At 43.3% G+C, this 27,732-nt stretch overlaps 1 protein-coding gene across 3 annotated transcripts in view; it reads left to right on the top strand.

Moving 5' to 3' along the window:
* SORCS2 (sortilin related VPS10 domain containing receptor 2) overlaps positions 1–27,732 on the top strand; it is a 1,081,958-nt gene that overhangs the window by 937,637 nt on the left and 116,589 nt on the right. For all 3 annotated transcript variants that reach the window (XM_077280087.1, XM_077280089.1, XM_077280090.1), the window contains exons 10-12: positions 13,647–13,793; positions 14,631–14,733; positions 18,922–18,998. In XM_077280087.1, coding sequence (XP_077136202.1) covers positions 13,647–13,793; positions 14,631–14,733; positions 18,922–18,998 — 327 coding nt within the window. The remainder of the gene's footprint in view (positions 1–13,646; positions 13,794–14,630; positions 14,734–18,921; positions 18,999–27,732) is intronic.

The following is a 27,732-nucleotide window of genomic DNA, read 5'->3' as shown; positions in this document are numbered from 1 at the left end:
TTGCCACTATCAGTGGCTCTGCATCTCTCTGCTCTGTTCTGCCACAACCTGTGGTTCTGTGCCTCTCATCTTCCCTTGCCACAACCTGTGGTTCTGCACTCTCTGGCTCTTGGCGTTACCTCCTGCGGTTCTGGCTCTTGGCCTCGCCTCCAGCGTCTCTGCTCTTGGCTCCGCCTCCAGCGTCTCCGCTCTTGGCTCCGCCTCCAGCGTCTCCGCTCTTGGCTCCACCTTTTGCGGCTCCATCCTTGGCTCTGCCTTCTCCTTCTCTACTCTCTGCTCTGCCTTCTCCTTCTCTACTCTCTGTTCTGCCTTCTCCTACTCTACTCTTTGCTCTGCCTTCTCCTTCTCTGCTCATAGCTCTGTCTTCTCCTTCTCTACTCTTGGCTCCACCTCCTGCTCTTACTCCGCCTCCTGTGATTCTGCTTTGCTTCCACTCTTGCTCTACCTTTATTCTGCACTTGCCGTACTGGTCTCTACCTGTTTCTTTATGTTCTCCAGTCTGAACAGGTTCTTACCTATTTTCATCCATCCATCTGAATACCAGTTCCTACCAGAGTATCAGCCCTGTCTGCCAGTGCCAGCCGTGCCCGCCTGAGTGCCAGCCGCGCCTGTCTGCCTGCCTGTATCTCCATCAAGCCAGTCTGCCCGTCAGGGCCTCTGCCATACCCATCTGTCAGCCAGTGTCACAGCCGTGCCTGCCTGCCTGTGTCTTGTTCCCGGTGGGATCAGCATACACAGTCTGACTCCACCCTGGAGTGGTACCTGGTAGCTTCCTATTGCACAAGTCTGACCTCACCATCAGAGGCTCCAGCGAACACCTAGGAAGCTACTTAGTTACGCCCCTTCCAGGGAAGTTCGGTCTGTGGTCCAGTGGGGCCACACCCCCAGGCACCCGCGCCAACCAGTCTCGGCGCGAGCGTTACAGATTGCTCAGGCCATGGTCCCTGCTGAGTCCCATGAGCCGTTGCTCTCAGAGCAAAATTAACACTCTTCTAGCCAGTATTGGCCGCCGGATGGTTTTTATTCTCAGTTGAAAGATCTGCCTACACCTACTCCAGGTGGTCAATTCATAGTCTCTGATGAGTTGTATAATTACCTTGCTTATAAAAAATTCCTTCGGAAGCCTCCGCCAAGATACTGTGGGGATCCAGAGGAGTGCATGGAGTTCCTGGAGCGAAGTTTGTTGTATATGGAATTGAATGCTTCTGAATTTCCCTCTGATCAGCACAAGGTGAGATTCCTGATGTCCTACCTAGCAGGAGATGCATTGAATTGGATTAACCCTTTCTGGGAAGCAAGGGATCCTATCCTCTCTGACCTTGACGCCTTCCTGACGGTTTTCCTTAAAGCCTTCAAAGCTCCTAAGCCAGCTCCTCCTGGAAAGTCTTCCCTCACCAGATCCCAGAGGCGGTCTAGACGAGCGAATCCCCCAAAGAAACCGTCACGTCTGACCAAGCCCGTCCAAAACACGCCTGTTCCTCTACCTGTTCCTGCAGCTACCCAAGCAAATCCCAAGAAGGTTGGTAAAAGTGGGCTGGCAAAGCAGCAGCCCGAATCCAACCGCAAGAAGGGGACGCGGTATCGCTGCGGTTGCAAGGAACATCCAGACAGTCTCTGTGGATGGTAAACTCCAAAACCCTGAGCCAGCAGGAGAGGCTGCCCTAGGTGAGAGTACTTCCTCTCCATCTAAATCAAAGACTGTGTCTCTGTTTTCCGGGAGCTTTGGCGAGGTAAAGTCGCCTGCCATTCTGAATCAGTGTGTGGTCTCCGTTATACAGCTCCAGAACCCGGCGAGGGCATTGTCTGAAGTTGGTCAAGCCCTACTCAAAAGCAGTCTAGTCCTTCAAGGACAACTACAGCTCCAGGTTGGAGTCTTATACTCGAAGAAGTTTGTCTTCCATATGCTGTCTGTTATGCCCATGGGTCATTCTGAGCCTAGGACTCTACCACCCGCCCTGGTCAAGAGTTCCTGCAAAATGCTTCGTTTGAATTTACCCAGTCATGAGAGGTGTCTGGTTCCCACGCGTTAAGGACAGTCAACTGTGTTGTCTTCTTCTTCTGCTGTTCTGCTAGTCATCAAGTCACGGTGTGGTGACGTCACCAAAGTTGGGGAAGCGGTGACTATCTCTCCACACGTCTCCAGTGACTACACCAGTAACCCGTTAGTCATCGAGTCAAGGTGTGATGACGTCACCCAAGATGGGGAAGCGGTGACTATCTCTCCACACGTCTCCAGTGACTATACCAGTAGCCCGTTAGTCATCGAGTCAAGGAGTGCTGATGTTACCAAAGATGGGAGAGCGGTGACAATCTCTCCTCACAACTCTAATGACTATACCTGTAACCGGTTTGTGGAAACATCCCCGCCTTTTGGGCGTTTTTTTCTGGATAACGGGCAGAAGATGGTTCATATGTGGGTACCTTCATCGTCCATATGGCCGGTTGGTGAAGATTCCATAACAGAAGTTTTGTCCTCTCAGTTTTTTTCTGATCCGGTGGAATTGTTGTTCTCCATCCGCTGTTCCAATGATTTTTCCTGTGTTCAGTACTCTAGAACATCTCTGCTACCTGAAAGTTTGTCTCTGGATGTCGGGCAGAAGATGTATCCTGTGAGTGTTCCTTCGGCTTCCATATGGCCGGCTGGTGAAGATATCAAGACATCTCCGCTACCTGAAAGTTTGTCTCTGGATATCAGGCAGAAGATGTATCCTGTGAATATTCCTTCGGCTTCCATGTGGCCGGCTGGTGAAGATATCAAGTCAGTAGCATCCAAGTCCCTGCTTCTTGTCTACCCAGAGGAAATGGTCCAGTCCATTGTAGAAGCCAACCCCATTGGGTACAAAGAGACTTTGCTATCTGAGATTCCGGGTGAAGCTAACCCTGTTGAGCACAAAGAGACTTTGTCTTCTGGATTCCTGGTGACCCGTTTGCCTTATCCTACTTTGAAGATGTTATGATGATTTGGACTGTGAGTGGTTTCTTTCTTCTTCTACAGATCATTCTGGCGGGTTTGAAGAAGAGGGGGCGTAAAGGAGGGTGTACTGTAACAACCCTGCCGGCATCACTGCATGGCCTTCCTTTCCCCACCTGCCTGTCACATCAATTCACTCACCCAGTGCCATGCTGTGAGATCTGTCTGCTGCTGGCTCCATGCCATGTGCTTCATGGCGGCTTGCTCTGTGTACACTTCCTGGCTGTGTGAATAGGGGGCGGCGCCAGCCACTCCGGATTCTTATTGAGACTGTGTGCACCTCCCTGGGGTGTTCCTGGCCAATACCCTTGAGGCCTCTGATACTTAAGGCATCCTCACCCATTGGAGGATGCCTGAGCAAACTATTCCCCTCAGTTAGCATTTGCTACTGAGCTGCCAGGTCATGTCTGTTTCCTGTCTCAGAGGGCTGCAATACTGCAGGCCTTCATCTGTGTTCTGTTTCAGTATCCGTGTCCGTTCCTGTCTGAACTCTGGTCTATGTCCGTTCCTGTTCCTTCTTTGTCATTTGTCATTTCCCACTCTGCTGTGTGTACCTCCGCCTTATCTTCCTGCTCTGCTTGCCACTATCAGTGTCTCTGCATCTCTCTGCTCTGTTCTGCCACAACCTGTGGTTCTGTGCCTCTCAGCTTCCCTCGCCACAACCTGTGGTTCTGCACTCTCTGGCTCTTGGCGTTACCTCCTGCGGTTCTGGCTCTTGGCATCGCCTCCAGCGTCTCCGCTCTTGGCTCCACCTCCAGCGTCTCCGCTCTTGGCTCCGCCTCCAGCGTCTCCGTTCTTGGCTCCGCCTCCAGCATCTCCGCTCTTGGCTCCGCCTCCTGCGGCTCTGTCCTTGGCTCTGCCTTCTCCTTCTCTACTCTTTGCTCTGCCTTCTCCTTCTCTACTCTCTGCTCTGCCTTCTCCTTCTCTATTCTCTGCTCTGCCTTCTCCTACTCTACTCTTTGCTCTGCCTTCTCCTTCCCTGCTCATAGCTCTGCCTTCTCCTTCTCTACTCTTGGCTCCACCTCCTGCTCTTACTCCGCCTCCTGTGATTCTGCTTTGCTTCCACTCTTGCTCTACCTTTATTCTGCACTTGCCGTACTGGTCTCTACCTGTTTCTTTATGTTCTCCAGTCTGAACAGGTTCTTACCTGTTTTCATACATCTATCTGAATACCAGTTCCTACCAGAGTATCAGCCCTGTCTGCCAGTGCCAGCCGTGCCCGCCTGAGTGCCAGCCGTGCCCATCTGCCTGCCTGTATCTCCGTCAAGCCAGTCTGCCCATCAGGGCCTCTGCCATACCTGTCTGTCAGCCAGTGTCACAGCCATGCCTGCCTGCCTGTGTCTTGTCCCCGGTGGGATCAGCATCCACAGTCCGACTCCACCCTGGAGTGGTACCTGGTAGCTTCCTATTGCACAAGTCTGACCTCACCATCAGAGGCTCCAGTGAACACCTAGGAAGCTACTTAGTTACGCCCCTTCCAGGGAAGTTCGGTCTGTGGTCCAGTGGGGCCACACCCCCAGGCGCCCGCGCCAACCAGTCTCGGCGCGAGCGTTACAGACTGCTTCCCAAAAGGTAGAGAGTGAAGGAACTAAATGATCACAGCTGTGTCTGAGGCTGCACATTCAGGAGAGGTGATGACATTGCCTTGCTGCAGATACTGCTAAGATGCTACAAAGCCCTGACCTCGTGGGTCTATCCCGCTGAATTTAGGACTTTGGGAGACATAATAGATGTTATGTATATGGTTGCTTCCTCTGCTAAATACAAGGAACCAAGACACTAGAAATTACCAAGTTACAAACAGGAAGTAACAAAATATGAGTTTGTTCTACAGACAAACAAAATAAATTAATTTTCCACATGGATCTAACTCAGCGCCATACGAGTGCCAGAAGATCACTGGACTGTCTATATAGCAGGAGAAGAAGAGTATACTGATCTTGTGAGAGAAAGTGGCCATATCATAAAAGCTTACTCTGTCATCTTTTAGTATAAAAGGTCATAAAGTATGTTATAAACATTACTGCATACCATCAAAATAACCTATAAATCATAGAGTTGATAGAAATTTTTTGTAAATCTCCTTAAGCCATTTTTCCACTTACTCAAAAGCCTGGTGAGAACAAAACCATAAATGTGTCTCTCGTCCTCCCTTTAAGAATTCATTTTTCCAGTTGAAGCAACATCTCACACAGGAGTAGCCAAGGATATTTCACTGTAAGAAGTCTTAAATCATAGTTGATTATTTTTTCCTCCGTGTAAGTAGTGAAGTTCCCATTCGGTGCCAGACTTCCATGAGAGGCGGTCATTAATTTTCGAAATAATCAAAATCCTACTTTTCTTATTTTTTTTTTTATTCCAAAACCACAAATTGATGAAAAAAAACATGTTTTAGTATGTGGATGCATGCCAGACCTTTCCTGTTGTGATCTCATGCCTTGCACAGGGATAACTTAGAGCAGAGGATGTACATGCTGACGATGCACAACGTAGACCATCAACACTTAATGAGTTCCAGCTTTAATTTGCTATGAACATACGTACCCAAAAAAATTCAAAAGAATAGCAAAAATGAGAGTCTGTTTATTTTCCACTTTTTATATTGTCTTCTGCCAGGTGGAGAAGATACTAAGCTTAACAATCCTGATGAGCTCCAGCAGACATATCCAAGAATGTTCCCACGGGCTCCATACAAGTAACAGATCTATAAATCCATCAAAGTTCTTATTTTTATTGGCAGATCTAAAAATGTGGGCAGAAGTACAGTAACGCCCAAGATTGCTGAGAGGCATTTTTAATATATAAAATAACCTTGACAAGAAAAGATTGTTGAATGTGGTCGGTCACCGCAGAATTAATGATATATAAACTTTATAAGGCACTTATTAGCTACATCTTCTTCATCTCAGTGGACAGGTTGTCTCTCCAAGCTCAACCTTCACTATTTTCTTAAACCAAGAATATATGACAAATGCAACTAGCAGAGAAAAAAAAATACAAAAACATTTCTCCCATGATTCAAACGAAGTGAAAAAAAAGGAGGCAAGACAGATAAAGCTGTTTTTTAGGAACCTCGCCAGAGAAAGGAAAAGATGAATGCTTAGTAACTAAACCAGTGGGTGATGGTCTAAAAGTATTGGCTTCTGGTGGGAACAAAAAAGGGATCTTCTAAGGTAGAAAGTTAATGGTATCCGATATAAAAGACCAAAGGGACAAGCCTAATCAGAGGTAACATTGCTTAGTAGTTGTGTACCTGACAAGTAGTCGCGGCTTCCCCCTCTTTGAGTATAGACAACATATTTCGGCATGACTTGACCAGTGTTGAAGTGGGTATATGAACTTTTCTTCCAGGCAGTTTATGCTCTTTCTATTAAGTGCTTTTGTATGTCATAAGCACTCAGTATTCCTCCATGTAGCTCCAATGGCAGCACTGATCGAATGACGTGATGGTGCCAGAGCTAATATGACCGCTTTCTAATATTTTGTGTTTTTCTGGATGTAGTTATGAAATGGTATTGTAGCATGCTGTGTCCTCATGTTATAGTGTCAGTTACATTACATGCACAATCTACCATATAGCAGTGTACAAACCTTTCTAATTCCCTGTCACCGCCATGACAATATTTACCTACGCTCCTGCTAGTCTCTGTTTAGCAGACTCAATAGATGATTTTTGGATATCTACTATCTGCATATGATGGCTTGCAACTTGACACAAGTCTATATATACACGCACAGTATATACTTGGTATACACTCCGGTTCCAAAGTTTAAGGTCACCCAGACAATTTTGTGCTTTCCGTAAAAACTCATATTTTTATTAATCAAATGAATTGCCAAATGACTTGGAAATCTAGTCCAGACATTGACAAGGTTCGAAAAAAAGATTTTTACTTGATATAATAATATTCTCTTTCAAACTTTGCTTTCGTCAAAGAATGCTCCCTTTGCAGCAATTACGACATTGCAGGCCTTTGGCGTTCTAGCAGTTAATTTGCTGAGGTAATCTGGAGAAATGTCACCCCATGCTTCCAGAAGCCCCTGTCACAAGTTGGTTTGGCTTGATGGGCACTTTTTGCACCATACGGTCAAGCTGCTCCCACAACAGCTCAATGGGGTTGAGATCTGGTGACTGCGCTGGCCACTCCATTACAGATAGATACCAGCTGCCTGCTTCTTCCCTAAATAGTTCTTGCATAATTTGGAGTCATTGTCCTGTTGTAGGACGAAATTGGCTCCAATCAAGCACTGTCGACAGGGTATGGCATGGCACTGCAAAATGGAGAGATAGCCTTCCTTATTCAAAATCCCTTTTACCTTGTACAAATCTCCCACTTTACCAGCACCAAAGCAATCCCAGACCATCACATTACCTCCACCATGCTTGACAGATGATGTCAGACACTCTTCCAGCATCTTTTCAGTTGTTCTGTGTCTCACAAATGTTCTTCTGTGTGATCCAAACACCTCAAACTTGGATTCGTCTGTCCATAACACTTTTTTCCAATCTACCTCTGTCCAATGTCTGTGTCCTTTTGCCCATATTAATCTTTTCCTTTTATTAGCCAGTCTCAGATATGGCTTTTTCTTTGCCACTCTGCCCTAATGGCCAGCATCCCGGAGTCGCCTCTTCACTGTAGACATTGACACTGGCGTTTTGCATGTACTATTTAATGAAGCTGCCAGTTGAGAACCTGTGAGGCATCAATTTCTCAAACTACAGACTCTAATGTACTTGTCTTGTTGCTCAGTCATGCAGCTCCCACTTCTCTTTCTACTCTGGTTAGAGCCTGTTTGTGCTCTCCTCTGAAGGGAGTAGTACACACCGTTGTAGGAAATCTTCAGTTTCTTGGCAATTTCTCGCATGGAATAGCCTTCATTTCTAAGAACAAGAATAGACTGTCGAGTTTCACATGAAAGTTCTTTTTTTCTGGCCATTTTGAGAGTTTAATGGAACGAACAAATGTAAAGCTCCAGATTCTCAACTAGCTCAAAGGAAGGTCAGGTTTATAGGTTCTCTAATCAGCCAAACTGGTTTCAGCTGTGCTAACATACTTGCACAAGGGTTTTCAAGGGTATTCTAACCATCCATTAGCCTTCTTACACAGTTAGCAAACACAAAGTACCATAAGAATACTGGAGTGATGGTTGTTGGAAATGGGCCTCTATATACCTATGAAGATATTGCATTACAAACCAGATCTTTGCAGCTAGAATAGTCATTTACCACATTAACAATGTATAGAGTGTATTTCTGAATCATTTAGTGTTAGCTTCATTATAAAAAACTGTGCTTTTCTTTAAAAAATAAGGAAATTTCTAGGTGACCCTAAACTTTGGAACAGTAGTGTATTTGTATTGCTCTGAAAAGAAAACAGTGGAAAATTTTAAACAAAACATATTGAAATACAAAAATATATATTTAGTATGTAAAAATGTACTGATACATTTGTATATATCTATATATGTGCCTGTACATCGTACCTATAAAGAAGAAGAACAGAAGAGATTGAAGGAGTGAAAATTCTCCTATACTTACCAGTGCGGTTTGTGGCTCACAACTAAAATTGCTCCCTGCCATGCAAAAGGCTGTGAGTTGTAATCCTGGAGAATACGAACCTTCACGAAAAACAAAGAATAAATGTATGTTTGTAATTTTTTACACAGCTGCACAGGTTCCTGCCCCCCCTCCTCAGGTTGAGAGGGAAGGAACTGAATGATCAGCACTGTGTCTGAGCCTGCACACCCAGGCATGGTGGAGACTCTGCCTTGCTGCAGATACTGGAGCCCTCACCTTGCGGGACTGCCCTACTGGATCTGGGACATTTGGGAGATAGGAAATATTTAATGTGTAGGGTTCTTTCCTCTTTTAGGAGATAAGCTTTTTCAATCCGCAAATGTCCAATAAAATCGACTTAATTTGGTGCAAATTTGCCTGGCGTATTATCCTGTAGATGTGCTGCCAAACTATTTTGCTCTTCCGTTGCGATTCCAATATTCCGTTTCGTATGGATTTAACCTTAAAGGATAGAAACACCTTTAGGGGCTTTTTTTTGTATTTGTATTCTTGTAACAGTTATACATCTAATGATTTATAAGGAAATATACCCCAGAACATAAATCTCCATCCGCCTATAGTGTACATTTCAAGAGCTTTTCAGGTGAACATATTTTTCCATTTTCGCACTTGGATGCTGTAACATATATTTTACTGCTTGGACAAAGACAAAGAAATTTTGCCTTAAATCTTTGTCTCCCAGAACTTTAAGCTCCTGCGAAAATAAACTATAATTTCACTTCTAGTGCCTGACATGAAGAACTTGGATATTTATATGAAAAACATTGTATTTTTACATTCAGAAAGCCTTCCCCATGGCAAATATTGTAAAGCATTTAAAGGTGCGTTACGGGGTGGTATGGCAAGAGATGAATCATTGTGCAGATTATTTACATATAAATAAAAGTAGGAAACAAGCATCCACTGTGACTATACAATCAGCTGCCGCCAAGAAGAGCTGCATGCTTATGGATGACATCAATGCTTTTGAAGATCACGGCTTAGCTGGATTCTGGCTGATTATTTCACAGGAAGTATAGAAAGCGCTAGATGTATGAATGGCTTCAGGTGACTTTTCAGAATAAACTATCATGTGTGTACATGAGGAACTAACACTTTTTCTGGCTATTATATGCCTTGAATCTGGGATTTTTCACCAGGTTTCCCCTTTGCAATCTCTCTCTCGAATTTTCAGTTGTCTCTGAGCTAGTGGGTGGGGAGTTTCTGCTATAATATTGTCTTATACACAGTACATACAGAAATGAGGGATCCTTACTCTCCTGTCTCTATGTAGAACATGTTCAAAGCTAGAAGCAGACTGGAGGACATTATATAACCTGGCTGAGCCGTGTCGGTGTAAATGTAGATCTGGGGTTAAAAAAACCCACTTACTTGAAAGCAGCATGCCTAGTGTGTCTCTCTGCTTTTCCCTCTCACTCTGCATCTCCCCTCTACATAGCTTTCAATAGACAACTGTAACCTGATCCCTCAGTGAGATGCTAGTCAGTCTTATTTTGAGTAAAATGTATTTTAGCTGTTTTAAAGAGTGAATGAGTTCAGGAGGCAGGGGGAGGAGAAGCGGATCTTAAGTGGAGAAAGAATAATATTTCTCTGATAAGACATATTACAAAGTTTCTTATTTTCATTCTTACTATTGAATTATGCAACATTTTTGTTAAGGACAATCACTATTTAGACATTATTGGCCACTTTCTAACAGCATATCGTTTTACTTCAAGCATTCTGCGCTGATGAATATATTGTTTTACCTTTATGGTAATATTTTCCGGTTGAAAAGAGCTCCAAATCCTCTGTCTAGAGACAGGCCCCCGATTCTTCATTTGCAGGGTTGTTTTAAGGCACTTTTTTTTTTGTCTTGCGGCATTCGCTTACGTTTATTGTGCCAGATACATCAAAATGGTGCATTAACCCATTATCTACCAATGTCCTTTTTTTGGGACGCCTAATCTTTAGCTTCTAGCAACTGAGATTTTATAATTTTAATAATTAGGTCCAATTTTTTTGTGTTGTGTTTGTAAAATGAATGTTTTCGAAATAGGAAATCATGTCATTGTCATTTTTTATTGAATATTGGGACGCCCTTTTCTGAAAAATCCGTACTTGAAAAATTTTTCCAAATTATGTTTCTGATTCATTAGGACCCAAATCATTAAAAATCTGTCATAAAAAGAAAAAATGAAAATTGCTAATTTGGCAAGTAATGGGTTAAATAACTATTTTTATAAATAGGAATTTAGAAAGAAAAAAGGTTTCATCCTCACATACTGAATGTCTTAATTAACTAGTACAATATTTTTTACCTACTAAGGGTAATTTAGAGTTAAATAATAATAACAATTTTATTTATATAGCGCCAACATATTCCGCAGCGCTTTACAACTTATAGAGGGGACTTGTACAGACAATAGACATTACAGCATAACAGAAATCACAGTTCAAAATAGATACCAGTAGGAATGAGGGCCCTGCTCGCAAGCTTACAATCTATGAGGAAAAGGGGAGACACGAGAGGTGGATGGTAACAATTGCTTTCGTTGTTCGGACCAGCCATAGTGTAAGGCTCGGGTGTTCATGTAAAGCTGCATGAACCAGTTAACTGCCTAAGTATGTAGCAGTACAGACACAGAGGGCTATTAACTGCATAAAGTGTATGAGAACATAATGCGAGGAACCTGATTTTCGTTTAAGTTTTTGAATGGGCCACACAGGGATAGTTAGGTTAATGCGTTGAGGCGCTAGGTAGAGTTAATATAATTCCAAAATGTGTTTTCCAAAATAATTCCTATGGACATTTTTGACAGTTTTTAGAATTTGTTATAATTTTGAATTCATTTTGTTACTGCATTAAAACTGGATTTTATTATTTTTCTGAATATTCCCTAATAACTCTCATGAATGATACTGTCACAATTCATATCGTAAATCACTCCAGAGGACAGTATTACAGAAAGTGACAAGTAATCAACATCCCCCCCACAACATTTGTAACAGACATGAGAAATAAATGTGAAGTAACGCACAGCTGCCACAGTAATCTATCGTGGTGTATACACTAAATAGAAATGGACTTGGATATTCTGGTTACAAGTAAGATAAGGGGCAATACTCAATGTCAGGCAGCAGCTGCTCAAGCAAAGCATATTTTAGGGTGTATAAAAAGAGAGAGAAAATCCTGTGATCCCATCATATTGTTACCCTTTTATAAGTTACTTGTGGGGCCAAATCTAGAATATGGGATCCAGTTTTGGGCTCCACATTTTAAAAAAGATATTCAGAAGTTAGAGTCAGTTTAAAGACGGGCAACCAGATTATTACAAGGGATGGAAGGCCTCTCATATGACGAAAGGTTGGAGAAGTTGGGCTTGTTTAACTTAGAAAAAAAACGCCTCAGAGGATATCTCACTTATATGTATAAACTAGATGGTGGCCCGATTCTAACGCATCGGGTATTCTAGAATATGTATGTAGTTTATTTATGAAGATTTTAGAATAATACATTGAATATGCATGTCCCCGTAGATTATAGAATATGCATGTCCCCGTAGTATATGGACAATGATGATTCCAGAATTTGCGGCAGACTGTGCCCGTCGCCGATTGGTCGAGGCAACCTTTATGACATCGTCGCCATGCTGTGCCCGTCGCTGATTGGTCGAGGCCTGGCGGCTTCGACCAATCAGAGACGCGGGATTTCCAGGACAGACAGACAGACAGAAAAACCCTTAGACAATTATATATATATATATATATATATATATATATATATATATATATATATATATATATATATATACTAGATTGTGGCCCGATTCTAACGCATCGGGTATTCTAGAATATGCATGTCCCCGTAGTATATGGACAATGATGATTCCAGAATTCGCAGCAGACTGTGCCCGTCGCTGATTGGTCGAGGCAACCTTTATGACATCATCGTCGCCATGCTGTGCCCGTCGCTGATTGGTCGAGGCCTGGTGGCCTCGACCAATCAGAGACGCGGGATTTCCAGGACAGACAGACAGAAAAACCCTTACACAATTATATATATAGATGCGTGGTTAATGCAGAGGACTGGCACATGACTTATTCCTTCCAAAGACCATACTAGGGGCCCTCATTACGGGTGGAAGAAAGGCGATCCCGGCAGCTAAACAAGAAAGGGCTCTTTACAGTTAGAGCAGTCAGACAGTGGAATGCCGACCACAAGAGGAAGTAATGGTGGTTGTGATGGTGAGAAATGTTATGTGGGTATCATTTTGTGTATATTTATATTTTATTGATTATCATGGTGTTCTCTTGTAGGATGAGTTATTTGCCAATTGATGAATTGCTGTTATTTGCCATCTGATATTCTCCCCACAGTTCTGTATTGTTATCTCTTCACAGGGTCAGTGAATAATGTTGTTTGCTAATATGCTAATGACATATTGAACTAACTTGTTGAAACAATGACCCCTGCAACCCACCCCCCTTACCTGTGAATGGGGAGAGGGACTTGTAAATATCAGAGAGGTGAAACACAGATCAGTCCTGTGTGGAATGATGAGGGGTTCACAGCATATCAGAGAGAAAGAAGAGTATATGGACTATGCTATCCTCTGTCTGCTGGATTGTTGGACTTTTATCCTGTTACTGAACTGCATTCGTGTTCTGGACTATTTTATTCTTTGTGTGGTGGATCGTATATGGACCTTTAGTGTTTTTGCCTAACTAAAGGTCTTGGAATTATTTACTATACTCTAGCTCTCTTGATTGTGTGATATCGGAGAAGGACCCCGTGACAGACACTATAACAGCTTTTATAAAAAGGCCGGATGCTTTTCTCACAACAAATATCATTGTGGGTTATGACTAAACTAACATTAGAGAGTGTATAACTGGTTGAGAAAGATTGATCTTGACGGTCCCTTGAATTTTTTCAACCTATGTAACTTTATTGCCAGATGGCGCTGCACCTAGTTACTGCAGCACTTCCCGATGGTCGTGTATTATAGACAATGTCACAAACAATGTAGTTCAGAAAAAGGAGAAAGAAGAAACTAAGCAATTCAAAATGTTTTTAATTTAGAAATTCCTCTTTTCCTTATTTCTATTTTAAAGGTCAAAGGAGTGAAAGGTGTTTTTCTGGCCAATCAAAAGATAGAGGGTAAAATTATGACACTGATCACTTATAACAAAGGCCGCGATTGGGATTATCTGACTCCGCCGAGTGTCGACATGACGGGAAAGCAAACCAACTGCAAACCGGTAAGTTTTAATAAAATCTGATGTACGTCGTTATGTAACTATCTCATTAAGTAACTCGCTCAGCTAACATTAGAATCTTTCCGTAGCTCCGGATGACAACATTTGCAGGATTTTCTATACATACACCAGTGTCTAGATGGAACAGCTGCTTTAATGTTAAGAACATATTTTTTTATCAATGTAAAACAATTTTAAAAAAAAGGAATTTAAATAGATTATTCCCTCACAGATAAATCTCACTGCGTGGTCAATCTAAAAAAGAAAAAAACATTTTAAGTTTAGATTTTAGGCACCATTTGGCGCCACATGTGCTGTATATAACTAAGATGCTGAGGGTTTTTCTAAAACTAAAGAGCTTCTTAAAGATTTTGGAAATATATTCTTCACTTCGGAACTGGCAACTTCTGGCCTCTTTGGCCATATAGCCCCATTTGTGACTGGTTCGTGATACTTTGTCGGGAGATGTTTATACTATAGGTATCTTATATATGGCTTCTCCGTGGTTGTGATGTGAATGAAAACACGTTCAGGGTTTCGGTAGCATGTCGAGATATTGTGTCAAATTTTTCATCTTGGGGTTAGAATAATCTTTTTTCTTTGAGGATGCAATGGAGGCAGATACATTTTTCTGCACAATATTTAATACGGAAAGTATCCCAGAAGCCACTGTTAAGTGGGGGTTGCAAAAAAAGTTATAAAAGTATCTATATATATATTTTAATTTTATGTTATGATATAGAAGTTTTACTTTTTATTCTCCATGAACTCAAGCTACCACAATGAACTATTTTTAATGGAATAATTATCTGTGTTTTGATCTCTCTTCCATCCTGAAAGCCTGAATGCCACCTTCACCTTCATCTTCGCTGGGCAGATAATCCTTATGTATCAGGAACCGTCCATACCAAGGACACAGCCCCAGGCCTGATTATGGGAGCTGGTAGGTCTTTTATATTACTTTTTATCTGATTTTTCTGTGTGTTAGAAGAGTTGTAGAAAGAAGCTTTTCATGTGGGATACATCAGTGGGGAAACCCTTTGAAAAACGTCCTTCTCTTCTTGAAGACACATTGACATTTTTAAGGAAGTTTTAGAACCTTTTGGTGTATGTTACATAGATCTTTATTTGCATACTTTATATGTCAGGGAGGAGATTACGAACCTTATTGTTTCAAACTTTTCAGGTAGGGATTTCCACGTAAGTTATAAAACCATCTGGTTTCACCAAATTACTCCTGGATCATTGGGAGAAGTTACAGTTGCTCTTGGAAGATGTTTAGGTCCTATTCTTTATTCATGGCAGTGTACTTAGGTAAAATTGTGAGTAAGCCCCCTCCATGGATGAAAAGTCCCCACACATGAATGGTCTCAGGATGCTTTACTGTTCGCATGACATAGGACTCATGGTAGCGCTCACCTTTTCTTCTCCGGATAATCATTCTTCCAGATATCCCAAACAGTCTGAAAGAGAAAATTACTTTATCACAATCCTCTGCAGTTCAATCCCTAAACTACTTGCAAATTACTTTATCACAATCCTCTGCAGTTCAATCCCTTAACTACCTGCAGAATGTCAGTCCTCGATTTTTTTTCTTGGAAAAAAGTGGCTTCTTTGCTGCCCTTTTTGACATAAGGCTAACCTCCAAAACCCTTCACCTCACTGTGTGTGCAGCTGCAATAACACCTGCCTGCTACCATTTTTGAGCAAGCTCTGCGCTGCTGTTGAACCAATCTCATAAATGAATCCACTTTAGGAGATGTCCTGATACTTGCTGGACTTTCTTGGAGAAAGTCTTTTTTTCCCAGCAATTGAACCTCTGTTTAAAGTTCTTGATGATCTTCTAAATGGTTGATTTAAGGCCAATCTTACAATCAGCAATGTCCTTGTCTGTAAAGCCATTTTGGTGCAAAGTGATGAAGACAGCACTTTTTTTTCCTTGGAGATAAATGGTTAACAAGAGAAGACAGTGATTTCAAGCTCCAGCCCTCTTTTAAAAGAACCAGTCTGCTCTTATAATTCACTCAGAATATTATCAGCTGCCTTGTCCTGGTGAACACTTTCTCCTGAGCTAATGAGAAGAACACTGAAATCATGTAAGCAGGTGATTTTGTGGCAGGGATGAAAGTCAGTGTGAATGTTTTTTTGTGATTGAGCTCACTTTCATGGCAAGGAATTACTTTGCATTTTTTTTTAATTCATCTGATCACTCTTCATACCAATCTAGAGTAAATCCAAAAAGCCACTTTAAAAATTGAAGCAGCAAACTTTGTGAAAACCAAAATTTGTGTCAGCATCAAAACTTTTGGCCACTACAAAATATTCCTTGAATCCAATATCGGAACTTGCAAAAAGTCAGATGATCCGTCAGTTGAACAGAAGAAGCCAAAAATTCTTAACAAAAAAACCCCAAAACAACAGTTCATGTAGCAATTTTATGTGTATGTTAATTATGGGATTTCTTTTTGACAGATCTCTATCTCTACTAGTGAATTTTATATGTTGTTTTGTGACCATCCACATAATCAAGCAAACTTAACGCGGTTCTTTCTTTCTTTTTTCGTTTTTACATATGAGCCTATCGTGGTCTTAAATTTTTAGGGATGTCAGGCTTACATTTTTCCTGTTCCATAGTTTTGCATGCCTTTAAAATACCCAGTGCGCCAGTCTTTATTGATATGGTAACATTATGTCACCAATGCAGCCTATCAACAATAGCCAGGGCAGCAGTGAAGAGCGGTTGCTGGACTCAAGAAGTAAGAGGACTCAAGAACTCAGAGAGTTCAGAGAGGAAGAGGACTTGAACTCTCGTGTCACCTATTGGAAGCAGTGATCCTAAAAGTCAATATAGACCCTTTAGCAATCCTTGCCACATGACTTAGGGTAAAAGCTAAACCAAAATCTCAATTTGCAGTCACGGTGTTTCGGGGTATTGCCCTTCATCAGTGCAACGTATGAGGTCTAATTTGGCTGGGTGAGAGGCTTTAGACTGGGATCTAAGGGGCATCGTTTCTCCTTATGAAGAGTGACAAGCCAGGCCTGGCATGTCAGAGTAAGGAGAGTTATATGCCATGTGTGCTCCTCTGGGAAATTCAATATGCAAATTGCATATTTTATTGCCTGAAGAGGCAATTTGCATATTTAATTTCCCAGAGGAGAATATATGGCCAATCAGTCTCCTCCTTTTGTCATATCAGGCCTGGCTTGTCACTGTCCACAAGGAGAAACTATGCCCCACAGATCTCTGCTATTTGAAAGAAATGCAAAACTGTAGAACAGTAAAAAAAATGAAACCCGATAACCCCTTTTAAAGAAAATCCAATATTCACCTACTAGAACTCTGCTGTTCCCCAGCACCACTTTCTATGTCACCCACCAGACTCCCTTATTATTCTTGCAGCTGGGGACATTAACCTCTTCATGACCTTGGGATTTTCCATTTTTCTGTGTTCGTTTTTCGCTCCCCTCCTTCCCAGAGCCATAACTTTTCTATTTTTCCGTCAATATGGCCATGTGAGGGCTTATTTTTTTGCAAAACAAGTTGTACTTTTGAACGACACCATTGGTTTTACCATGTCGTGTACTAGAAAACGGGAAAAATATTCCAAGTGCGGTGAAATTGCAAAAAAGTGCAGTCCCACACTTGTTTTTTGTTTGGCTTTTTTGCTATGTTTACTAAATGCTAAAACTGACCTGCCATTATGATTCTCCAGGTCAGTATGAGTTCATAGACACCTATCATGACTAGGTTATTTTTTATCTATTTGGTGAAAAAAAATTCCAAACTTTGCTAAAAAAAAAAAAAAATAAAAAAAAAAATTGCGCCATTTTCCGATACCCGTAGCGTCTCCATTTTCCATGATCTGAGGTCGGGTGAGGGCTTATTTTTTGCGAGCCGAGCTGATGTTTTTAATGATAGCATTTTGGTGCAGATACATTCTTTTAATCGCCCATTATTGCATTTTAATGCAATGTCGTGACGACCCAAAAAAACGTAATTCTGGAGTTTCAAATTTTTTTCTCGCTGCGCCGTTTAGCAATCAGGTTAATGCTTTTTTTATTGATAGATCTGGCAATTCTGAACGCGGTGATACCAAATATGTGTAGGTTTGATTTTTTTTTATCGATTTATTTTGAATGGGGCGAAAGGGGGGTGATTTAAACTTTTATATATTTATTTTTTTTTTCACATTTTTTTTTTTACTTTTTTTTTAACTTTTGCCATGCTTCAATAGCCTCCATAGGAGGCTAGAAGCTGGCACAACGTGATCGGCTCTGCTACATAGCAGCGATCATCAGATCGCTGCTATGCAGTAGAAATGCAGGTGTGGTGTGAGCGCCGACCACAGGGTGGCGCTCACAGCTACCGGCGATCAGTAACCATAGAGGTCTCAAGGACCTCTATAGTTACTCTGCAGAAGGATCGCTGACCCCTGATCATGTGAAGGGGGTCGGCGATGCGCTCATTTCCGGCCGCCCGGCCGGAAGCGCCGGTTAAATGCGTTTGACAGTGGCATTTAACTAGTTAATAGCGGCAGGTGGATCGCGATTTCACCCGCCGCTATTGCGGGCACATGTCAGCTGTTCAAAACAGCTGACATGTCCCGGCTTTGATGTGGGCTCACCGCGGAGCCCTGCATCAAAGCGGGGCTTCTGACCTCAGACGTACTATCCCGTCCGAGGTCAGAAAGGGGTTAATATAATAATAATAATCTTTATTTTTATAAATAACTGACCGCTGCAGCTAATCAGCAGCTACTCATTGATGTTATGTCTTAGCTCAAAGACAAAAATAGAAGACAGTTTATTTCAGTCACTCATACTAAGCTGGAAGAAATAGTCTTCTATTCCTCTCTTCCCGCTGCCACATAAAGTCAAGGCTGCAGTCAGTCGGTAGCTGCAGATTGGCTGGTGTGATCGGTTATATGATGTTCTTTGTCAGGGAACACAGACAGAGAAGAGACAAAGCAGTGCAGGTTTGGTAGATGAGTATGTCATTTTATTTCCAAGAAGTAAAGTGTCCAAAACCCATGGGGCTGGATGCTACTTACACTGAAGAAGTGAAAAGTACTGTATCACCAAGGTAAAATTATGACCTTCTTCATATTATTGTCTATTTATTGAAATGCAGGTAACCTGGGTTCACAATTGGTGGAGTACAAGGAAGAAATGTACATAACGTCAGACTGTGGGAAGACCTGGAGACAGGTAACGTAGTCCTATCTTCTCTTGGTGTAGGAGGATATTGACTGTATTCACAGAAGCGTCCAGGCCCCACCTTCCATGTGCCACTATGAGAGGCAATTTTTACGCCAGGAAAAAAAAGGCAAAAGCAAAATGTTGAACTGGGACAAATGTGTATTAGATATAGAATAGTGGAAAAATACAGAAGATGAACTGGTCGTGTGATCGCGCAGAAACTATCATGACTAGAACATTGGAAAGACCACCTCTGCTGATAGTGGGATTTCTAGGGGTCCTATCTCTACTGATGAAAAAAATGTTGGCTTATTGTCTTACTTGGCCACATGTGGAGGGCTGTTCTGTTCTGTTCTACCAGGGAGACATTTCAAAATGTAGCCAAAGGAAAGGCCAACATTGGCTCATGGCCATAGAGAAGGACCAGCAAAGTCTCACTTACAGGGTCTCCGTCTCTGTGACACCCCGAAACAGACTGTCGTTGTTGTGACAGTGATAGCACTGTGCAGAGTATTTAGGTTCTGCACAAACTGCAGGTAATACAGTACAGGCTCGGTCCCATTTGAATAGTCTCCTACAATCGGTGTTCATTGTCCCTTTTCCTCTCGGAGTGCGACCTTCTCTCACGTCTTCCGGCAGCATTACCGGCGTAGGTTGCCTTTCATTCATTGTATTGTAGGTAATCAATTAGCTCCATGCCGCGCCCCGCTGTTGTGTGAAATGAAGTTTTCAGGACTAAAGACGGATCCTGTGAAGGAGGAGAAATAGTTTTATCCATCTCTTTACTTCCAGCTGTTAATATTAATCTTTACCCTCATATTTGTTTTGCTGCCTGTAATGCATTTCATTTTGGGAATAATAGCGTTTGATATAAGAGTGGCGGCTGCGGAGGTGCTGCAGTCTGCAGAGCGTCGCCGGGGATTAACTATGTGCTAAGTATGGGATGTCTGACATTCCTGGAACCGGTCGCTCCGCCGGACATTAACAAGGAGCCACCACATCCAGAGAGGAACGTGCTGCACTAAGATCAGATCATACGGACACATGAAACTCAGAGGCATAACGAGGTCCCAAGGCAAAATGTTTCACAACTCCTCACCTGCCATGTGGCCAAGGCGAACTGAAGATACGTGTCACTTATTTAGTGTAGTTCAAGATAGATATCAGTGCAAGATAGATAGATAGATAGATAGATAGATAGATAGATAGATAGATAATAGATAGTGATGAGCGAGTATACTTATTGCTCGAATTTTCCCGAGCACGCTCGGGTGGTCTCCGAGTATTTGTAAGTGCCCGGAGATTTAGTTTTTGTTGACGGCAGCTGCATGATTTACAGCTCCTAGCCAGCCTAAGTACATGTGGGGGTTGCCTGGTTGCTAGGGAATCCCCACATGTATTCAAGCTGTCTAGCAGCTGTAAATCATGCAGCTGCCGCAGCAAAGTGTAAAGGTACCTTCACACTGAACAACTTAACAACGATATCGCTAGCGATCGGTGATGTTGCAGCGTCCTGGATAGCGATATCGTTGAGTTTGACACGCAGCAGCGATCAGGATCCTGCTGTGACATCGTTGGTCGAAGCTAGAAGGCCAGCACCTTATTTCGTCGCTGGATCTCCCGCAGACATCGCTGAGTCGGCGTGTGTGACGCGGATTCAGCAATGTCTTCACTGGTAACCAGTGTAAACATCGGGTTACTAAGCGCGGCCCTGTGCTCAGTAACCCGATGTTTACCCTGGTTACCCGGGGACTTCGGCATCGTTGGTCGCTGGAGAGCGGTCTGTGTGACAGCTCTCCAGCGACCACACAACGACGAAACAGCGATGCTGCAGCGATCGGCATCGTTGTCTAGATTGCTGCAGCGTCGCTAAATGTGACGGTACCTTAAATCTCCGAGCAGTCACAAATACTCGGAGACCACCCGAGCGTGCTCAGAAAAACCCCAGCAACGAGTATACGCGCTCATCACTAATAATAGATAGATAATAGATAGATAATAGTAGATAGATAGATAATAGATAGATAGATAATAGATAGATAATAGTAGATAGATAGATAATAGATAGAGATAGATAGATAGAGATAGATAATAGATAGATATATATATATATATGATAGAGAGATAATAGATATATCATAGATAGATGATAGACAGATACATACAGTATATATATTGTGGGAATATAGCTCAACAGGGATCTTTGCTTTGGCCCAAGCAGGTGGCTATGGAGTCACAACGGACAATAGCAGGCTAGCGAGTTCCACACAGGTATGTGTCAGGTGTATTTATTGTACACATTTGCCGTACAATGTTACACGTGCCAAACATGAAATAAAATGTCTAAGGCCGTCTGGCCACTAACTAACAATAAGTTTCTACCTACAAAAATAAACCTACACAATAACAGAGAAGTTCATGCAGCCTTACTGTGTCAGCTCCCAGACCAGCAGATGAGAGACTGAGATCCCAGCAGCTCCTGATTATATCAGCTGAAGCAGTCAGGAGACCAAAACCTGGACTGCATGTGTGGAGGGGAAGTACCAGTCCTTTCCACGCTGATCACTAAAGAAACCAGGACCGGATTACAGTGAAATAAACAGCTTCACAATCAATACTGGGAGACATATGAAATGAAACGGGGAGAAACATATCTGTTTTCTAGTACTTCTCCCCTTGGTACGTCACACACCCCCTTCCTCTGTTCGAGCCCGTAGGGTCGGACACGACGAGTCACTAAGCAGTGCGTTCTAGACAACGCATCTGCATTCCCATGTGCTGCGCCCGCCCTGTGCTCAACGGAAAATTTAAAAGGTTACAATGCTAAGAACCAGCGTGTCACCCTCGCATTGCCCTCTTTAGCCCTGGCCATCCGCGTTAGGGGTGAATAGTCCGTCACTAGCCTAAATTGGCGACCTAGCAAATAATAGCGTAAGGTGTATAGGGCCCATTTTACAGCCAGGGCTTCCCGATCAACCACACTGTAATTCTTTTCTGCCCTTGTAAGCTTTCTGCTTAGATAGCCCACTGGGTGTTCTTCGCCATTCACTTCCTGTGACAACACTGCACCGAGGCCAACGCCCGAGGTGTCCGTTTGGACAATAAACTCCCGTTTAAAGTCAGGGGCAACCAACACTGGTTGGTCACAGAGGACCGTTTTCAAATGTTGAAAAGCCTCCTCTGCTTCTGCGCTCCACTTTACTGTGATCGATTTCGACCCCTTGGTAAGATCTGTGAGAGGGGCCGCGATGGTGGCAAAATGTTTGATGAACCGCCTATAATAACCGACGATCCCTAAAAAAGCTGCAACTTGTTTTTTGGTGACCGGTCGTGGCCAATTCCGAATAGCGTCCACCTTATTGGTCTGTGGCTTTACGACTCCTCGCCCTATGCTATATCCCAGATAGCGAGCCTCTTCCAATCCCAAGGTACATTTCTTGGGATTGGCAGTCAACCCAGCAGTTTTTACCGAGTCTAAAACAGCTTGTACTTTTGACAAATGTGTGTCCCAGTCATCACTAAAGACAATGATATCATCCAAGTATGCGGACGCATACTGGACATGGGGTTTTAGGACAATATCCATTAGACGTTGGAAGGTGGCTGCAGCACCGTGCAACCCAAATGGCATATCACGGTACTGGAACAGTCCCTGAGGCGTTACAAAGGCAGTTTTCTCTTTGGCTGAATCCGTGAGGGGAATCTGCCAATAACCTTTTGTTAAGTCAATAGTGGATATGTACCTGGCCGAACCCAGTCTCTCTATAAGTTCGTCAACTCTCGGCATCGGGTAGGCATCGTATTTCGATACCTCATTTAGTTTCCGAAAATCATTACAAAACCGAATAGACCCATCAGGCTTGGACACCAACACGGTTGGGCTGGCCCACCCACTCCGGGACTCCTCAATGACTCCCAGCTCTAACATTTTCTCAACTTCTTGGGCAATGGCTTGTCTCCGAGCCTCCGGAATTCGATACGGTTTTAGCCGTACCCGCGCCTGTGGATCAGTAACAATATCATGTTTAATTAAGTGAGTACGGCCAGGAAGTTCTGAGAAAACCTCTGCGTTTTTCTGTATGAATTCCTTGGTCTCTCGTTTTTGACTTTCGGACAGTGTCTCTGCAATACCCACTTCGGGCAGTGTTACCTTTGGGACATTTACCAAAGATGGTGGTGCCTTTCGAGGTCCATCACCAAGGGCAGCTCCTGCCATTAGACTCTCCCTGTCCCACCAGGCCTTAAGCAAGTTTATGTGGTAGATTTGCTCAGTTTTCCTCTTGTCTGGTTGATGTATCTTATAATTCACTTCACCTACTCTCTCCAACACCTCGTATGGGCCCTGCCACTTCGCAAGAAATTTATTTTCTACAGTAGGTACTAATACTAACACCCTGTCTCCGGGTTGAAAGACTCGTGTCCTAGCCGCTCGGTTGTATACTGTGCTCTGGGCATGTTGTGCACGTTCTAAACATTCCTTGACTATTGGCATGACTGCCTCAATTCTATCTTGCATAAGCATTACGTGTTCAATTACACTACGATAAGGAGTCACCTCTTGTTCCCAAGTCTCTTTAGCAATATCTAATAGGCCTCTAGGACTCCGCCCATAAACTAACTCAAAAGGTGAAAAGCCTGTGGAGGATTGGGGTACTTCACGTATAGCGAACAGGAGATACGGTAAGAGAGCATCCCAATCCCTCCCGTCCTTATCTACCACCCTTTTCAACATTCCCTTCAGGGTTTTATTAAATCGCTCCACCAATCCGTCAGTCTGAGGGTGATATACTGAAGTACGCAAGTGGGAGATTTTTAGTAGTTTACATAAGTCTTTAAGTATACGAGACATAAAGGGGGTCCCCTGATCCGTTAGTATTTCCTTCGGAATGCCGGTGCGAGAAAACATATTAACAAGCTCCTTTGAAATTGCTTTCGCATTGGCATTCCGCAGGGGTACTGCTTCAGGGTAACGAGTGGCATAATCTAGTACTACCAAAATGTACTGATGACCCCTGGCAGATTTAACTACTGGACCAACTATATCCATGGCTACCCTCTCGAAGGGCACCTCTATTATTGGTAAGGGCACAAGGGGACTTCTAAAATGTGACATAGGTGCAGTCAATTGACACGTAGGACAGGACTGACAATACTGGGTCACGTCTCCCGCTAGACCCGGCCAAAAGAAACGTTGTAGAATACGGTGTTTTGTTTTTTCTGCAGCCAGGTGTCCCCCCAAGGGATGTTTATGGGCCAGTTCCAAAACTACCTGGCGGAAGGACTTGGGCACCACTAGTTGTTCTACCACCACACCTTGTACTTTGTCTATGTGATACAGCATATCCTGTTGTACCGCCACATGTGGGAACTCATTTTGAGCCCCTGGGTACAATGGTCTTCCTTCAGAGACCTTTACATTTTCCCATGCCCTTGCCAGAGTAGGATCCTGGTGTTGAGCGGTCCCGAATTTACCACGGGCCACCTCAAGACCTGGCATTTCTATAGGCTCCTCTAGTTCATCTGCGTCGCCTGCATATACAGCCAGAGGAGAGTCTACAGATTCTGGAGTTTCCTCTGAGATGGGCCCCCCTTCATCTTGCTGCAATGGTTCAGGGGTTAGCTCCACGGCACCGTCCTCAACTAGACTGTTCATGCCATTTTTAAGGCTCCACAAGTCCCAAAATAAGGGAAAGTCTCTCCCCAATATTACGTCATGTCCCATAGACTTTAGGACTGCTGCTTGGTGTCTTTTGGTTCCTACTGGCGTGGCAAGGGTGACCCAGGCAGTGGGGTAGTTTTTTATATCGCCATGGATGCAACTAATGCCCACGGTTAAGTTCGTTAGGGCTCTAGGGTCCACCAGACTGGCATGTACCAGAGTTACTTGACTGCCGGAATCCAAGACGGCATTCACACTATGACCGTCGATCTCAAGGCAAGGCACATGTCGTTCATTTCCTGTGAGGACCTCTGCAACACAGACCGACTGTACATATAACGAAAGACGCTTCATAGCGTTACAGTACATTGGCTCTGTAGTCATTGGGCAGTTAGTTGCTACATGGCCGAGCCCGCGACATCGCCAACACTGTATAGGCCCTTGCCTCCTCGTTGGGGACCCCAGATAAGGTCTGCTGGCTTGCTGTGAGACTGTACCGCCTCCACAGTCCTTTGTAGGTCTGCTACCCTATATTGCAAGGTTCTCTTCTTTTGAAGATGAAGTAGGTTTCACAGAATTTTCTGGCGATTTCTTGGGAGCGCAGCGAGGTGATAACGTCCCTGGGAGTAGGCTTTCAGAAGCATTGTAGCGTTCGACCATATTCACCAACTGGTCGGCTGTAGATGGGTCACCTTGACCAACCCACCTCTGTATCTTAGTGGGTAAGGACCGCAGGTACTTGTCTAGAACAACCCGTTCCACCATCTCTGCGGATGTCAAAGTCTCTGGTTGCAGCCATTTTTTTACTAGATGGATGAGATCATGCATTTGTGAGCGGGCTGGCTGATGCTCCACAAAAGTCCACAAGTGTACCCTCTGTGCTCGTACATATGTGTTTACTCCCAGCCTCGCCAGGATTTCACCTTTTAATTTGGTATAGTCCATAGCATCCGCTCCACTTAGATCGTAATAGGCCTTTTGTGGATCTCCGCTCAGAAATGGAGCAACCACTTCAGCCCATCTGTCCACCGGTAAATGCTCACGTTCTGCAATACGTTCAAATACGGTGAGATACGCTTCCACATCATCGTCAGCAGTCATTTTAAGCAAAGTCTTTTGTACGGCTTTCTGTGCACTAGCAACACTTTGTGCACGATCCCTCTCATCTTGGGGCTGCCGAAGCAAAGCCTGCTTTATTGCATTCAACTGCTCTTGCTGAATCTGGTTTTGCTGTTCCAGGGCTTGCTGGAAGTAAGTATTAGTCTGCTGTTGTTGAACATTTGCCTGCAGTAACTGTTTCACTAGTTCCTCCTTATTACTGGACTCTTGGCTCTTCAAAAGCACAGGAGCTTTCAGCCAGGACATACACAGAGCACTTTCTCTGCAGTCACAGTCCAATAGCCACAATTGCCCGCATTCGAAACACCATTTGTGGGAATATAGCTCAACAGGGATCTTTGCTTTGGCCCAAGCAGGTGGCTATGGAGTCACAACGGACAGTAGCAGGCTAGCGAGTTCCACACAGGTATTCACCAGGCGTATTTATTGTACACATTTGCCGTACAATGTTACACGTGCCAAACATGAAATAAAATGTCTAAGGCCGTCTGGCCACTAACTAACAATAAGTTTCTAACTACAAAAATAAACCTACACAATAACAGAGAAGTTCATGCAGCCTTACTGTGTCAGCTCCCAGACCAGCAGATGAGTGAGTGAGATCCCAGCAGCTCCTGATTATATCAGCTGAAGCAGTCAGGAGACCAAAACCTGGACTGCATGTGTGGAGGGGAAGCCTCAGTCCTTTCCACGCTGATCACTAAAGAAACCAGGACCGGATTACAGTGAAATAAACAGCTTCACAATCAATACTGGGAGACATATGAAATGAAACGGGGAGAAACATATCTGTTTTCTAGTACTTCTCCCCTTGGTACTTCACAATATATATATCATAGATAGATAATAGATAGATAGATATAGATAGATAATAGATAGATAGATAGATAGATAGATAGATAGATAGATAGATAGATAGATAGATAGATAATAGATCGATAATAGATAGAGATAGATAGATAATAGATATATCATAGATAGATGATAGAGAGATAATAGATATATCATAGATAGATGATAGACAGATACATACAGTATATATATATCATAGATAGATAATAGATAGATAGATAATGACTTTACACTAACCATGATTAAGCTCACAGCTTTTATGGACATCACTTTGTAGCATTGTATGTAAAGACCACGGTCACCTCTGTTTAGACACATCCCAATTCCATCATTTCCTGTGGCGTGGCAGATCTGATGGTCTTCTTTAGGCCCCCGCTGGCCTTTGTTACCAATGGACACCCCATGATGGAGAGGCTTGACTTCCTTCTAACTGATTACTTGCTGCATTTGCCAATGACTCTGGCTAAACATCGAAGGTGAGAGTCATCTCCAGTCCTCGCTGCTATGTGCACACGTTCAGGATTTCTTGCAGAAATTTCCTGAGCAAAACCGGACATTTTCTGCAAGAAATCCGCGTGTGTTTTTCTCGCGTTTTTTTCACGTTTTTTGCAGATTTTTTTCCGTTTCTTTTCCGGAGATTTCCCAATGCAATAATATAGTGGGAAATCCGCAAAAAATCAGCAAACTGAATGAACATGCTGCGTTTTTTTTACCGCGATGCGTTTTTTCGTGGAAAAAAAAAAAAATCATGTGCACAAAAAATGCCGAATGCATTCTAAATGATGGGATGCATATGTATGCGTTTTTATGCGTTTTTATAGCGAAAAAAACACAAAAAAAGTGAGGTGTGCACACAGCCTTACAGCAGAGTGGCCACTATAATATAGGACCGCCACGAGCTGTGGATTGTGTAGTCAGTGTCACATACATGGGGTCAGCACCAGGCCTGTATGGCAGGACCCCAGTATAATGCCGGCACGCTATAAGGCTGCCACATGCTGTGGATTGTGTAGTCAGTGTCACATACATGGGGTCAGTATCAGGCCTGTATGGCAGGACCCCAGTATAATGCCGGCACGCTATAAGGCTGCCACGTGCTGTGGATTGTGTAGT

The sequence above is a fragment of the Ranitomeya variabilis genome, chromosome 1 (assembly GCF_051348905.1).
Source record: "Ranitomeya variabilis isolate aRanVar5 chromosome 1, aRanVar5.hap1, whole genome shotgun sequence".
Taxonomy (NCBI): domain Eukaryota; kingdom Metazoa; phylum Chordata; class Amphibia; order Anura; family Dendrobatidae; genus Ranitomeya; species Ranitomeya variabilis.
Note: the sequence above shows the minus strand (reverse complement) of the source record. Positions and strands in the feature narration are given on the sequence as shown.